Source organism: Lonchura striata, chromosome 19, assembly GCF_050655825.1.
Source record: "Lonchura striata isolate lonStrDom1 chromosome 19, ASM5065582v1, whole genome shotgun sequence".
NCBI classification, from domain to species: Eukaryota; Metazoa; Chordata; class Aves; order Passeriformes; family Estrildidae; genus Lonchura; species Lonchura striata.
In genome coordinates, this window is record NC_140721.1 from 7,914,411 (window position 1) to 7,927,919 (window position 13,509).

A 13,509-nucleotide genomic window follows, 5' to 3' on the forward strand; every position below is an offset into this window, starting at 1 on the left:
CCCGGGGCTTGGCTATCCCTGCTTAGTTACCTCTCTCTGAGGAAGCTGGTCCTGGAAGTTCCAGGGATCACAGTGTGGGAAGCAAATACCTTCAGTAGAGAGGTAGGTAGTAAGAGGTAATAGAAGAAACAGTGAGTACAGAGTCTGCACTGGTTCTCAGGGAGTCGAGAGTGTGAATCTGGGTTCCATAAAGAGAGGTCCAGACCTGCAGTGGGGCAGGAGGGAGGATGCTAAGGGCACACGTCCTGTATCCTTTGGAAAGCCATGTGCTGGTTCCTTTCAATCACTATCCTTTTCCCCAATAAAAAATGTCTTTAAAAATGAACTTGCTTTCTTAAGTAAGTAGTTACGTTGGCCAGTGGTGTTGCAGCACACACACAGTATTTAAGAATGTAAGCTGCAAACCTGTGCCTTTACTTCTAAAGCTCTGCACTCTGTGCACAGGCCAACTCTACATTTTGCACCTGCCTTGGAAGCAGTTTGAAAGCAAATCATGATGTTTTGTTTTGGTGACTGGAAAATGGGGCTGTCCCAGGAAAGCTCTAATGTGTTTTTGCTTTGAAATTGTCATTTTACTGTGGTTTAGCTAATGGACACTTTCTTCTCATGGCAATGTATACAGGCAGCAGTATTTGGTGAAGAGCCCACATAGAATCCTGCAGCTTTTGATTTGTTCAGGGACACAAAACCTATCTAGGCAAGCAGCTTGCCTCATGCCTCATCAGGACCACCTACCTCCCTGTTTGAAGTGTGAACCACACGTTTCCAGGAAAATTCGGCTTTCCCAAAGTATTTCCCCTAAACCAGAGATAACCTGGGCCATTAAATGTGGATTTGCATTCCAAAAGCCTCAGAATCGGGTCTTTTACAATCACTGTTTGTGAAATGATCAGTAAAAATATCAGCAGTACCCTAGTGACCCTGTGAGTGGATGAGGTCAGGCACATCCCTCCCTATCTGTAACACTCCATGACCTTTTATCCTCCAAACTGCTCCTCAAAGTCTTCTTCATGCCCAGTGCCCACATTAGTCTGATAGCTGCCTTGGTGTCTGTCAGGTTCTTAGACATTAGGCCTGGTGAAAGTTCCCTAGAGATGGCTGCAGTAACCAGTCTTTGCTCTCTGGGTTCCCAGGAAGTCTTGTCCCTGTGCCCATCTTGATCAGCACTCCTGGCTGGGTGCTGCCTGTGTTTCATCTCACTGAGTTCCAAATCTACATCAGCATTAACAGCGTCTGGCTCAGCTGCTGAGATGCTTTGGGAGATTGGCACCACGTTTTCTGTATGTTTGCACAGCCCTGAAAATACAGAAATGTGCTTAAGAAATAATAGGTGGGAGAACACAGGGTGCCATGTAATCATACAGCCATCCCAAATGCCCAGCAGCCCTCCAGAGAGGTTCTCAGGAAGACTGGTGCCTGCTGGCTGCTCTTGGCTATTTTGAGATCCTCCTGGGTTATAGGTATGAGCTTTAATCCAAGAAAGACCTTGCCAGCCATGTGTGGTGGCTTCACCTCTTGGATTGCATCAGGTGCTGTGAGACACAGCACTGCAAGCAATGTGGTCATTGTCTGGAGCCTGGCTCCAGCTCTCTCCCTTCCCATCATCTAGAAGCAGAAGGGAAAGTCAAAATCTCTATCATTGTCCTGTATTCTCCCCTAGTCTATCATTGCTTAATTGTATCCCTAAATCTTATTAAATTCTGGGGTGAGTCATTGCCACAGTGAGGTAGAAACAGAGCTGAGTGAATTTAAGAGAGGAGGAGTGTCTTCCCAGGTGAGTGGCTGAGCAGGAAAACTCCCACAGCAGAGAACTACTATCACTTCATAGGTGTGTTGGATCACGCCCGCTGTTGCCTCTAATTTAATGTTCCAAACCCAAATCAAAACACCTGTAGTCCAAAGAGAATATAAAATAACTTGGGAGTAGGAAATCCATGTCATTTAGACATGCAGATCTCTCTTAATCATCTGAGACCTTCTTCCAAGGTCGCACAGGACTTAAAGTTGTGGTTCTGCATTGTCCTGTTAGTATTGACTCTCAACAGAAGCCACTTTCCTCTCCACCACCAGGATAAAATTGTAGGATTAATCCAAGTGTCTGCACGTCTGTGTCCAAAATGTATTTCATTTTTGGCTACAGGAGTTCGAGCTTGTAAAACTCATTATGGTCTGGAGAATGGTGAAACCACTGTCACTGGACAAATAACTTGTCACAAACTAGAAACTCTCCTCTGCTTTTTTTTTTGTGTATGCACCATTATATTCCCCTCTACTTTCTGCTTTGGTTTCTGATGCAAATCCATAGGTTTGTTTTCCATCACATCCCAGGCTCCTGCTTCTCATAACTTTTAGAAGTTTAATGTGCTTCTTTGGCATTCTGTCATGGCTGGAATTATGTTGCTGAAGGTATGAGAGCCACCTTTCAGGGTGCTGGATGGAGCTCTTGACATGTGAGTGTATTCCCTCGTGAAATATATTCTATCTAGTCCAACCCCCTACTCAGCTGCAAGCAACGAGTAGGGTATTTCATTTCTGTGCAGCATGACTGTGTGATGATAGGAGAGCATGAGAAAATATTGTACTTGGTATTTCCTCCCTTCTTCCACATTGTTGTTGAGGATGTTGAGTTAATTATCCCTAAAATTGGGGTTATAGTGCCCAGGAGTTGTTTTGACTTGTTGAGCTTTGCCTGATGTGGGCAATCTGGGACCAAGCAGTCCTGGAGCCCAAAGTGCTCAGAGCTGGTTAAGCTCAGTCAGGTTTCTAAGTTAGGTGGCATGGGAAGTTGGGTGGCATGAATGGCATGATTTTTTTTTTGTGGAAAGCTGGAACACCAAGGGAGCAGGCAAGTCAGCTACACTACTGAGGGGTTTGCTAGACAGATGCAAATTTATTTTTGCTCATCAGTTGCTGCCTGGATAATAGTATCTCAGTTGTTAATGGAGCAAACAAGGGAAGCACAGTCAAGAAGTGCCAGGGTGCTTTGGAAATGGAGTTAAATCTGTCATCCAAGAGAAAGCAAAGAAATTCCTATTGAAATTGTAGTAGACAGCAGTGTTCCAAAGGAAAAGAAAGGCTAGGTGAACACTGTGTCAGGATGGATGTAATCAGGTACTTAATACTTCAGAAAAGTATTGAATCACAGAATAACTGAGGTCAGAAGTGACCTCTAGAGATCATCTAATCCAAGCCCTCTGCTAAAAGCAGGGTCAGCTGGAGCAGGTTGCACAGGAGTGTGTCCTGTTGGGTTTTGAATATCTCCAAGGATGGGGAACCCACAACCTCTCTGAACCTCCAAGCTTGACCTCCCTGACAGCAAAAATTCTTTTCCTTATGTTTAAATGGAATTTCCCAGATTTCAGCTGTTGCCCTTTGCTCTTTAACTGGGCACCAGTGTGAAGAGCCTGGCTCTGCATCTACCCACTTTTATCAGTAATGACATACATTAATTAGGTTCACACCCTTCCCCACCCTCAGCCTTCTTGTTTGGGGCTAAACAGCCTGATGGGAGAATAGGGAAGTAGGAGTTGTTGCAGGAGGTTGAACTAATGTTTCTGGGCCGATATTGAGGCCTAAAGCCCATCTGAATGCTGTTCTGAGTAAATAGTGATGTACAAATAGTACAGAACAGCTCAAATTAGCTTTCTTGCTTTTTCTTTCCTTCTCTCCATCTTCTTTTCCTTTAGTATCTTTAATTTATGACTGTTCCCTTGGCATTGTCCCAGATGTCTTCTGGGAATAGTTATCTCTGAGTATTTTTTCTGTCTGTGTTTGTCAGTTAGTGTGATCTTGGCAGTCCCAAAAGCTAGGACATTTATGGTGAGTGATTCAGGTTGGTGCTCAGCTGATTTCTGTAACCTGCAGAGATGAGAAGAATTAACTTTGGATAAAGCCTTGGATCAGAATTTGAGCTGGAGGTGAACTTCTGTGGATGTTCAGTGTAGTTAGAGAATGATTTTCTTGTTTTTAGAAAAGAAACTCACATATCCTCAGGTTTGGGGAAGACAGTGGTCGAAATAAGGAAGTCTCAGATCTAAAGAGAGCAAGCCTCAATTCCAGACCCAGGCAGTCAGATGTTGGTTATTTAGACCACTGATAAATATTCAGGCCTGTGGATTTTCATCTGAGACCACTGGACCATGTAGAGTTTGGCAAACCTGTGAGCCCCCAAATGAGTTATTGAAGCTCTGCTGTGGGTTTTCATATTGGTTTGTTGGCTACAAAAACATGATTGTCCCATATACCTGATATTACATGTGTGAAAATGTTTGGTACAAAAATGTTAAATCTACTTGAATGTGTAAATACTCCAAAACCTGTTAATTTTGCTTGTGCCAATTAATATATTGGGGTTCAAGGAAGACAAGATTTGGTTTGGTACTGCTTGTAGTTGCTTTAAATCTGAACATCTGGTCACTTACCCATCTTTACTAAGGTATTTTAAATATATTTGTTATATTGGCTTTGAAAGTAGAAACTCCCCAGAACTAGTTAAATATGAAACCTTTCATCATTCCTATCAATCTGTCATATCTCCTCCCAGCAGAGATTTGTTAAAACTTGTCTTGGATTCAATCTGTCTGTCTTGTCAAACCTTAGCTGCAGAATCAGTTTCCCTGTATTTTGTGAAATAACAGAAGTAAGAAGTCTGGATTATGAAAAAAAAAAAAAAAGAAAAAAACCCAACAAAAACAAACAAACAGAAAACCACACAGAAAGAAAAGCCTGATCTTATTTAAGTAGGAAGGAAAGACCAGTTTCCATTCATGAGGATTTCACTCCCAGGCTTATTGTATGATGTTCCGTCTGCCTACCTCTGCTTTTGTTGTAGTAGCCCAAAATTACTGAGTGTTCATGTATAGGGGAAAAAAATGTACAACCTTTAGAAGTTATGTGTTGAAACTGGTATTTGAAGCTTTGCTGATGCGTCACAAAAGGTTTGAGTTGAATGCTTTTCAGGGGCTAAGGCACTGAGCATGTTCTCCCTTTTCCTTGTAGGTGTGTTACTAGACATCCAGCAGCACTTTGGAGTCAAAGACAGTGGGGCTGGCTTGCTGCAGACAGGTAAGAAAGTGTTTCTTCTCTCACTGCTCTTTGTAACATTCCATTTGTCCAATGGATGTCTATGGATTTCTTCATTATGATGCATAGTTGTGAAATCTACTCTTAGACAGGTGAATAAATACACTTCTACTGGGAAGCTAAATGAACATGAGGGTTTTTTTGCCTTGATTTGCTGTTGGGCAAGAGATTGGGTCTCACAATGACTTGAGTGTAGACTGGACCAAAAGCAAACAAACCTGATGATTTTATTTACAAGAACTAAATTCAAACAGGAGATGGTTCCTTCCCCTAGATTAGGAAATTCATGATAAACCAACACCAGGATCCTGTTTGCTTCTTTAGGTTGGTAATAAGTGTGATGTATTTTGCCCTTCAAGTGCTTGACAGAGAATCTGCTGAATGGACAGTCCCTGGGAGCATGGTGTGGCATGAAATGTAAAACTAACTGGGGCAAGAACCTGAGAATGAAAGCTGTAGGCAAGGCTAACAACCACTGCATCCACGAGAACTCATGGATGAGCAATAGCCCTGGAATTCTGGTGCTGTAAGCATCCGACATTTCTCTTGTTGTGTAAGGAAGGATTGTTGCAATTCTGATGTCCTTTTAATGAAGCAGGCATTTTCATGTCTCAGACATCTCTAGGCGGAGCTGAAACAACCCCAGAAGAGCCCCAGCTTCTCTGCCTCTAGTCCTGAGGTGGCTTAGGGGAGGGCCTGTGTCAGTGGGCTGCCCAGGATGACATGGAGTGCAAGTCTCATGCAGACACGACAGCACGTTTGATCCTCATGGAGAGTGGAAAGGAGTAGCAGTATTTTTAAGAAAACAGTCTGCTTTGAAAAGCTCCTACAGAACTATTAATTAGAGTCATAGATTTGTGGTACTGTAGCTGTCTTGTCACTGTCATTTGTCTGAAGGAACCACACTTGAACAATTATATCTCTGAAAAAGTGAGAATTCTGTTGGGCTTAGAAATAGTGTGCCAGCATGACATGTTTTCCCATGCTATCACAGTGGATACCAAACAGCTGTCAGGAGCTGTCTGTGAAATTGTGACCAACACTGAATTGTAAAAATAATTCAATCTTTATGATCTCACTAATTCTGGAGCTCCATCAATTGGTCTTTGATTTCAAATGATGTGAAGCACTGCAATTCCCCTCTGTTTTTATTTCCGCCAGCCCATGGCACAGCAGGGTCCTCATCTGTGGTTGCAGCTTCTTGATGATGTTGTAATACAAACAATTAATAACAATTTGTATTAAATGTTTAAAAAATGCTGTCCTTGTGGGACAGCAGAGTTCAGCTCAGCTGATGTGAGCAGCATGTGTCCAGAACAGAAGGTTTCAGCTTTACAAGTGTCACTAATTATATGTAGCATCAATCAGTTATGCCCAAAATGGCACTGGCTGTCTGTCAGATTCTTTTCTACAGCACTTATTTGTATTTATTTATTGTACACAGAGGAACAGGTCCTCAATGTATCATTAAACACAAAGTGCTTTCAAGAAAATATTCTGGTGGAAAAGACACTTGCCAAAGCATGTATTTAATCTTACTTCCCTTCAGGATGAAATGCTTCTGAAGATTATTCATTGACAGAAAGTAAAAGCTAACTTCAACAGGATATTCATTTGTTAATTGCAAGATAAGTTATTTATTTCTCTGGCAAACACACAGGGCATCTGAAAACAGCATCACTGAGATATTGCAGGATTTCTCTTGAGTGTGTCAAGTTTTCTAACAGGTAATTGTTGCTTTAAGAAAAGCAGTGTTTTCTCTTGGAGTTTTTTGCTGATCTGAAAACAGAGGGCTTGACTTTGCTTCTGCAATATAGATAATAATGTACTAATCACAGTGCTATCAGAGGAAAAGAGTGCTCAGAAAACAAAACACCATTTCACATAAATAAGGGTAGAGGCATGTAACTGACAGCTTAATAAATCTATTCCTCCAGTTTACCAAGTTTCTGTGTTGGCAGGTGGCCCATAGGCCAGGTATCCTTAATCCTGGTTAAATAAAAGATGCTGCCCTAAGCCACCACAAACATGGCTTCTCATCTTTTGTCTTTTCTCTAAATCTGACTTCTCAGTGTTAAAATCAGGGGAAGTGGTGCAGAGTTTAAAAACACCTGCCCAGGGTTGCAGAAGAAGCCTGGGGCAAAGCTGGGGCCAGGCCACAGGTGTCTCCCACTTTTCTGCCTTAACCCTGAACGGTTCCTCTGCCAGCAGACATACAAATATTGTTTGCTTCCCATGAGATGGTCCTGCTAACTAATTGAGTGACGAAAGGCTGTTCATCCTGATTATGTCCTCTGAATAAAGAGTGGATTAGTCCTCAAGTTTTTAATCCTGTATCTAAATCAGTCCTAAATTAATTTACAACATTAATGAGGGGGAGTGAAATGTAGTATATATGCTGTTCATATCACTTATCAAAAAGGCAATAAAATAAAAGTATTTTAAAAATTTAAAAGCCTTTTAACTTAGAAACAAGGTTGCACAAATTTTCAGGAGGAAATGGTTCTGAAAATCCATACAGAAAGCCAGGAAAAGAAATCTACCAAGGATAGTGTTTGACCCTGTGTTCATCCCACACCTCACTCTTTGCAGGCACAGCTGATCTGGTATCTCTCTCCCTCTGATCACTTGAAAGCCAATCCATACTCTCAGCTTCTGATGCTGTCTGGAAAGCAAAGGTGACTTTTTCCTTAGGATTTGCAGACACAAATAGAATTTTTCTCTTCTTTTATATTAATCCTGACGTACAAGCTGCTCTTTAAGCAAGAGATAATGTAAACTGGTTCAAGGGACACTGTAACTCCCTGTACAGAAAAAATCACAGGACAATCCAGCCTCATCCATAATAGAAAGAAGCAGACCATGGTAGTCTCTACAGCAAGCATCCTGTGACAGCAGAGGACACACTGACAGATGGAGCACAACTGCTGCTTGCTCAGTAGCATTCTGGAGTAGCACACATAAAACTGGTGATCTGAGCTTCACTTATCTCCGGATGATGCTGTAACTGTGTGCTGATCTTCCCTTTTAAAGCACTACATATGCACTTGTGTAAATATTGATTTCGTTGACTGTCCCACAGGTGTGCATCCAAGTTTTCTTGTGCTTTTCAGTTCTTACTGGCTGCTTTTCCCAGCTAGAGAAAGGATAAACCTGGCTGAACTCAGAAGGTGGTAGAGAATCTCATGCCTACTTGAGCTGTACAGCTGTAGCCAGTCAATACATTTATAAACCAAACCATTCAAAAAGTCTTATCTATGTGCAGAGTTAGGTAGGAGCAGCTGCAGAACTGCAGGCCACTAGGAACACAAAGACTAGGAAGGTGGACAACTGGATTTGTACTGCTTCAACTACATTTTGAACTGCTTCAAAATAGTGTTATCCTTCCATATACACTATACCATGGGAGTAATGCCTCAGTGCTGTACTCTGGTTTTGACTAGATTATTTTTCCTTCTTTCTACAATTTTTGTGCTTTATTGCTCTGTCTGCTCTCTGTGGCCTTGAATTTATTTTGCTTTTGTGTCTCTTGCCAGTGTCTCTGTAGCACACAAGAGCTCTTAATAATAGTAGTGGCTGGCTCACTATACAGTTCGTTGTCCAAAGATCTCAGGATGTTTTATATCAGAAGGGCTTATAAGGCTGGCCATTATAGATGGGGAAACCAAGAAAGCCAGATGGGAAAAATTACCTGCCCAAAGTGGCACAGCAGGTCTGAGGCAGAGCCAGGATGAGAACTACAGTCCAGTTCCTGAACTGGACTACTACTAATGCAGCATTATTGTTATGAATGAATTAATTAATGAGGTTAATGCTTAGACCCATAGATTTGGTTCTTGTTACTGGGCACCTGAATCCTCCAATCCAGACAGCTCCAGCTCAGGGACTTCTGCAGGTGGAAACTGAGAGGTATCAAATGGAGGTTATTGCAAGGATTCCATAGGAATGCAGAGGGGGAAAGTGTCTTCAGGAAGAGCATAGAGATGTCATTAGAGGAAACCCTAGCAGGCAAAAGTGTATAGTAGCCAGGAAATGTAAGGAGGTGGGAGGTCTGCAAGGACTCATTAAAGGTGAATAATCATAGATAACTGGGGCTCTGAAGGAATTTGTCTCATGTGCAGAGAGATGGGCATTCCCCCAGATGCCCTTCAGCCCCTGGTTTCCCAGAAAGCCAAGCAATGCCAGGTGGTTTTTTGTAAATCTTCTTGTGAGCTCACTTTTCCTGTAAGGGTCAATTCCAGCTACAATCTCTGTTAATTTGAAAAGTGGAACTTTTATCTACCTGTGTTGCCCTACCTCTTGAGCTGACACAGTGTAACCTTTGGAGTAGGTTACAGCCTTACAAATACACAATCAGCTCTGGTGTGCTGTGATTGTTCCCACCAAGCTATAAACACATGCACTGAGAAGGGGTCTTGACAGAGGGGATGCAGCACAATGGTAGCATAAATCAGACTTGATGAAATTCAGTTCCCTTTGACTTCCATCTTCTTGTCATTGGCTTATGGTGGCAGCTGTACCTCTCTAACATTTTTGTTTATTCCATGCAGAAGCCACATTCTCCAGGTGCTACCCCTGAATATGTGTATATTACATGAGTTGCAGGTACTGCTTGTTTCTTTTCTACCATCTGCTTCTCCCTAATGGACACTGTTTTTCTCCTCAGCTGTGCTCTGCAGAACAGAACTACATCTTCACATTTTGCTTCCCACTGGACCTGCTTAACTGTTCTTCTTGCTAGGACAGAGAAAATTATAATCTAAACACTTTCTGTTTTCTGTTCCAAGTTCATGGGCTTTCCTTTTTGGGTGAATGGCTTCCTGCACCCGAGCACTTCCCAAGGAGGTGGCTCCTCAGGTGTCCAAGCCAGGAGGTGAGATAGAATGCTTATAGAATACTTTGTGCTTGCTCTTCTTATGACTGCAAATGGTTTGGTCCATGTCCTACCCACTATCTTCTTCCCTGCTTCCAACAACACTCAGCATTCTTAAATCCAGGTTACCTCTCTGGCGGTCTGGTGCTCCAAATGGCAGGACAAGGTGGAGCTTCTTTCTGCCAGGAGATCCTCTAAGTTCTTTCAACAATGAGCAAACCTTTCTCCCCATTTCCCCCTCCATACATGACTTTATGTCCTTTTCTCTGACATTTTTCCATCTTCTATAGGATGCTGATGATGTAGGGATTAAGCAAGGTCAGTTTAAGCAATGAAGAGGAGAAAGCAGGGCTCTTTATATTGCCTTGATTAATATTGTGACAGGGATTTGTCTTATTTTACTGGAGTAAGTTGACAAAGTACAGAGCTTGATTATTTCCCACCTACATCCTTTACAAGTTCAGACAGTCCTTTTTGCCTGTGTTCTAGTCCTGAGAAGTCATGGCAGTATGAGGGTCTGATTCATGAAAGCACTTAAACCTATTTGGAAATGGCTCTGCAGTCAAGAAGGAGAGTATTGTCTTGAATCAGTGAGCAGATTAGAGAAAAACATGTTTGTGCCCTGGCCCAGTCCCCACACACCAAGGACCAAACTATATAAATGCCATTTACAGCCCGTGTTCTCACTGGACAGCCCTGAATTGCAAAGTAAATCTTTTTTGGGGTGGATGAAACGGTCAGGGTGGGAAGGGAAGGGAAGGTGTCCTTGTTTCCTGCTGAGAGAAGGGAAGTGCTTCAGCTGATGTTGTATTTTGTCTTTCTGTTGTTCGTGTCAGCAAGTGAGTGCAGGCTACTATTCATTAATATCTCCACTTTATGGTAATGCATGGCCAGTAGCACAAGGTAACAATTCATTCCCCCATCACGTCTTTCTGCTTTGCACAGGGAAACTTTGTCCTCACTACTGGCCTTTCAGGTACTTGGGCTGGGTGTTGCGAGGGAAACTTTGCTGCCTGTGGCACATCTGTTCTATTAGTAGAAATTGGCCTATCTTCCCTCAGGCTGTAGTTCAGACACCTCTTGCCAAGGTTGTCTTCTCTTCGGTAATTTATTATAATAACGAGGGGAAAGATTTCCCACAGATTTTAGAGAAGTAGTTATTATTCCACCCAAAGTCCCCACATCTTTTAACACAGCCTTATCCATCCCCCCCACGGATGTTCCTCGAACCCCAGAATTTGACTCAGGCACTGTATGATAGAGTTTTTGTTGTTATTGTGTAATACTTTCATACAACATTTTCCTCTTATTACCAGCAATGCAGTCTCATATAACTGGTATCTGCACTGGTTTTTGCACAAATAGTTCAGAAGGGCTGGTCTGGCTCCTTTGACTTTTTTCATTACCACCCTAGCAGTAATTATGAAAGAGGGAGATGAACATCTGCATTATCAGTTATTATGTATTTAATGGCTTATGTTCAAAAACCTTATAAGTAGGTTATTTTTTTCCTTCCCCTTCTTCAGTGGCACTAAAAGCTTTTGGTAGTAAGTGGCAAACCTGCTTATCTTTAATTCTTGCTTTCACTGTGCCTATAAATTTAAATTTCAAGTGTGGTGACCAGGGGAGTGTTTGTGTGTGGTCTCAGTATCAGTTGCTGTTGATACATCTTGGACCCAATATAAAGGTGTTAGCTCAGAATGGAAGGGGTTTTTTACCTTGACCTTAAGAGAAGTTGGATCAGGGTCTTTTATGAACTAGGGGTGAGAAAATAGAACTAATTTTTATAGTACATTTTATATATTTATAGTACATTTTATATATTTAATATGCTTCATCTCAGGGGAGCCTCAAGTGCTCTCTCTTAAAAGATTTATTTTAGGGTTGTTTTGGTTTTGTCTTGTCTCCCACACCTGAAGAACTCTTATTTTTTCAGAGCACAAACCTGCAGTTCTGCAGGGCAAAGTACGGTGTAGTGAGAATGTGAACAGCAGGGAGAGATCAGGTGACAAAGAGGTCAGGCTTGGTCTGTGCCCACTGGGAGATCCCCAGGGTGATACAGAGCTGTTGGAAGCATTGCTGTTGGAAGTGGTGTTGGATTTGAGAGAGAGATCACTTGGATAACCCAAACAGTCCTGACAGAATGTGAAGGACTCTGGCACACTGAAGTTGCTGTTTGGGAATGAAGAGCACTGAGGTTGGTTGCTGTAATACAGGAAGCATCCAGAAGACCCTGGAGGTGCAGGGGTGTGTTTGCAGTAGTGGGAATGTTGGGGACCTGGACCAGTCCATGCAATTGTTTTGTTTCTCTAATGTCCTATCTGGAGTTCCAGGTGACTTTTCCTCCAAACCAGTGCTTCTCAAATCTTTTGGGCTGTGTTCCAGGCCAGTCTGCATCCTTACAATCAAATTTGTGTAGTGATTTATTACCACTATAAAAGTAGCATTGCTGCATGTCTGGCTGGACAGAACATGCTGTTATGTTGTGGCCACAGTTTTGGGAGCAATAGCCATGGCAGAAGCAGGAACAGGTCAGCAGGGTTGCAGTGATTCCCATATAAAGACCCATATGCACCTGAGGAGGAGTGACTCATTCATAGGCACTTGTACCTGGCTTTGAAAATGAATTCCACTTACGTAAAAAGTGAACATTCTTCATGGTATTGGGTAGTGTTAGCAGCCTGCAGAACTAGATTCCAATTAACACAAGTAAGCCTGACTTGCATGAATGGTGTATTGTTATATCAATCTCCCAATGCTCTCCCCTTGCCCCCAGTACATGCACATATTTGGGGATGTTTCCTGTATGCTGATGCAAGATTATAGAGCAAAGACCCATGTAAGATTCTAGAGCAAAGACCCATTTTCTGCTTAAATTATGTAGGGAGCCTAGTTTTGGAGAGAAAATATTACTGATCGTATTCCATTACTTAGCCTCATTCACATTTACAGTTGTGAACATTGTACATTTACAGTTATGTAAATGTACATAAACATTTCTTGCTAAAACTCCCTTCAGTTTTTTTCAAGGTAGAAAAATGACTGTGGAAGGTTCAAGTTTTTAAATTACAGGTGAAAAACAAACAGTTATTTGATGGGATGAGTAGTAGGAGGAGGGGTTCACACACATTTTTGTGGTCCTTGCTGTTGCAAGCAGGGAAGTGCTTTGGTTTTCAGTGGAAAGGACACTTCTAGGGAAAGTTCAGTTCTGATGTCTTTTATTCTTTCACTCAGTTATACATTAGGTTATTAGTAATTAAACATTTGAACAGTTTTAACCATTTGTCCTTCCAAACTTTTCATCCAGTAATGTTTACAGAAGACTTACTTTACATATTCTCCTACTGCATCATTCCCCTTGTTCTTTGTAGGTGAGCTGAATTGGAGATGAGGCACGTCTAATTTATTTCCCTGTGGGACAGTGATGTTGAAGTGAGAACATTAATAGTAATACACCTTTTCTGCAAAGAGCTGCCCTAAAGAACTAAGGAGTTTCAATAACTTGCTTTTTTGGAGCTGCACTAACTTTAAATGGATGGTTACAATAAGTAACT

The 13,509-nt window shown here is 42.0% G+C and overlaps 1 protein-coding gene across 8 annotated transcripts in view; it reads left to right on the forward strand.

The window, feature by feature from the left end:
• LOC110482089 (sphingosine-1-phosphate transporter SPNS2) overlaps positions 1 to 13,509 on the forward strand; it is a 133,622-nt gene that overhangs the window by 31,423 nt on the left and 88,690 nt on the right. For all 8 annotated transcript variants that reach the window (XM_085557567.1, XM_085557566.1, XM_085557563.1 and 5 more), the window contains exon 2: positions 4,999 to 5,064. In XM_085557567.1, the coding sequence (XP_085413693.1) occupies positions 4,999 to 5,064 (66 nt within the window). The remainder of the gene's footprint in view (positions 1 to 4,998; positions 5,065 to 13,509) is intronic.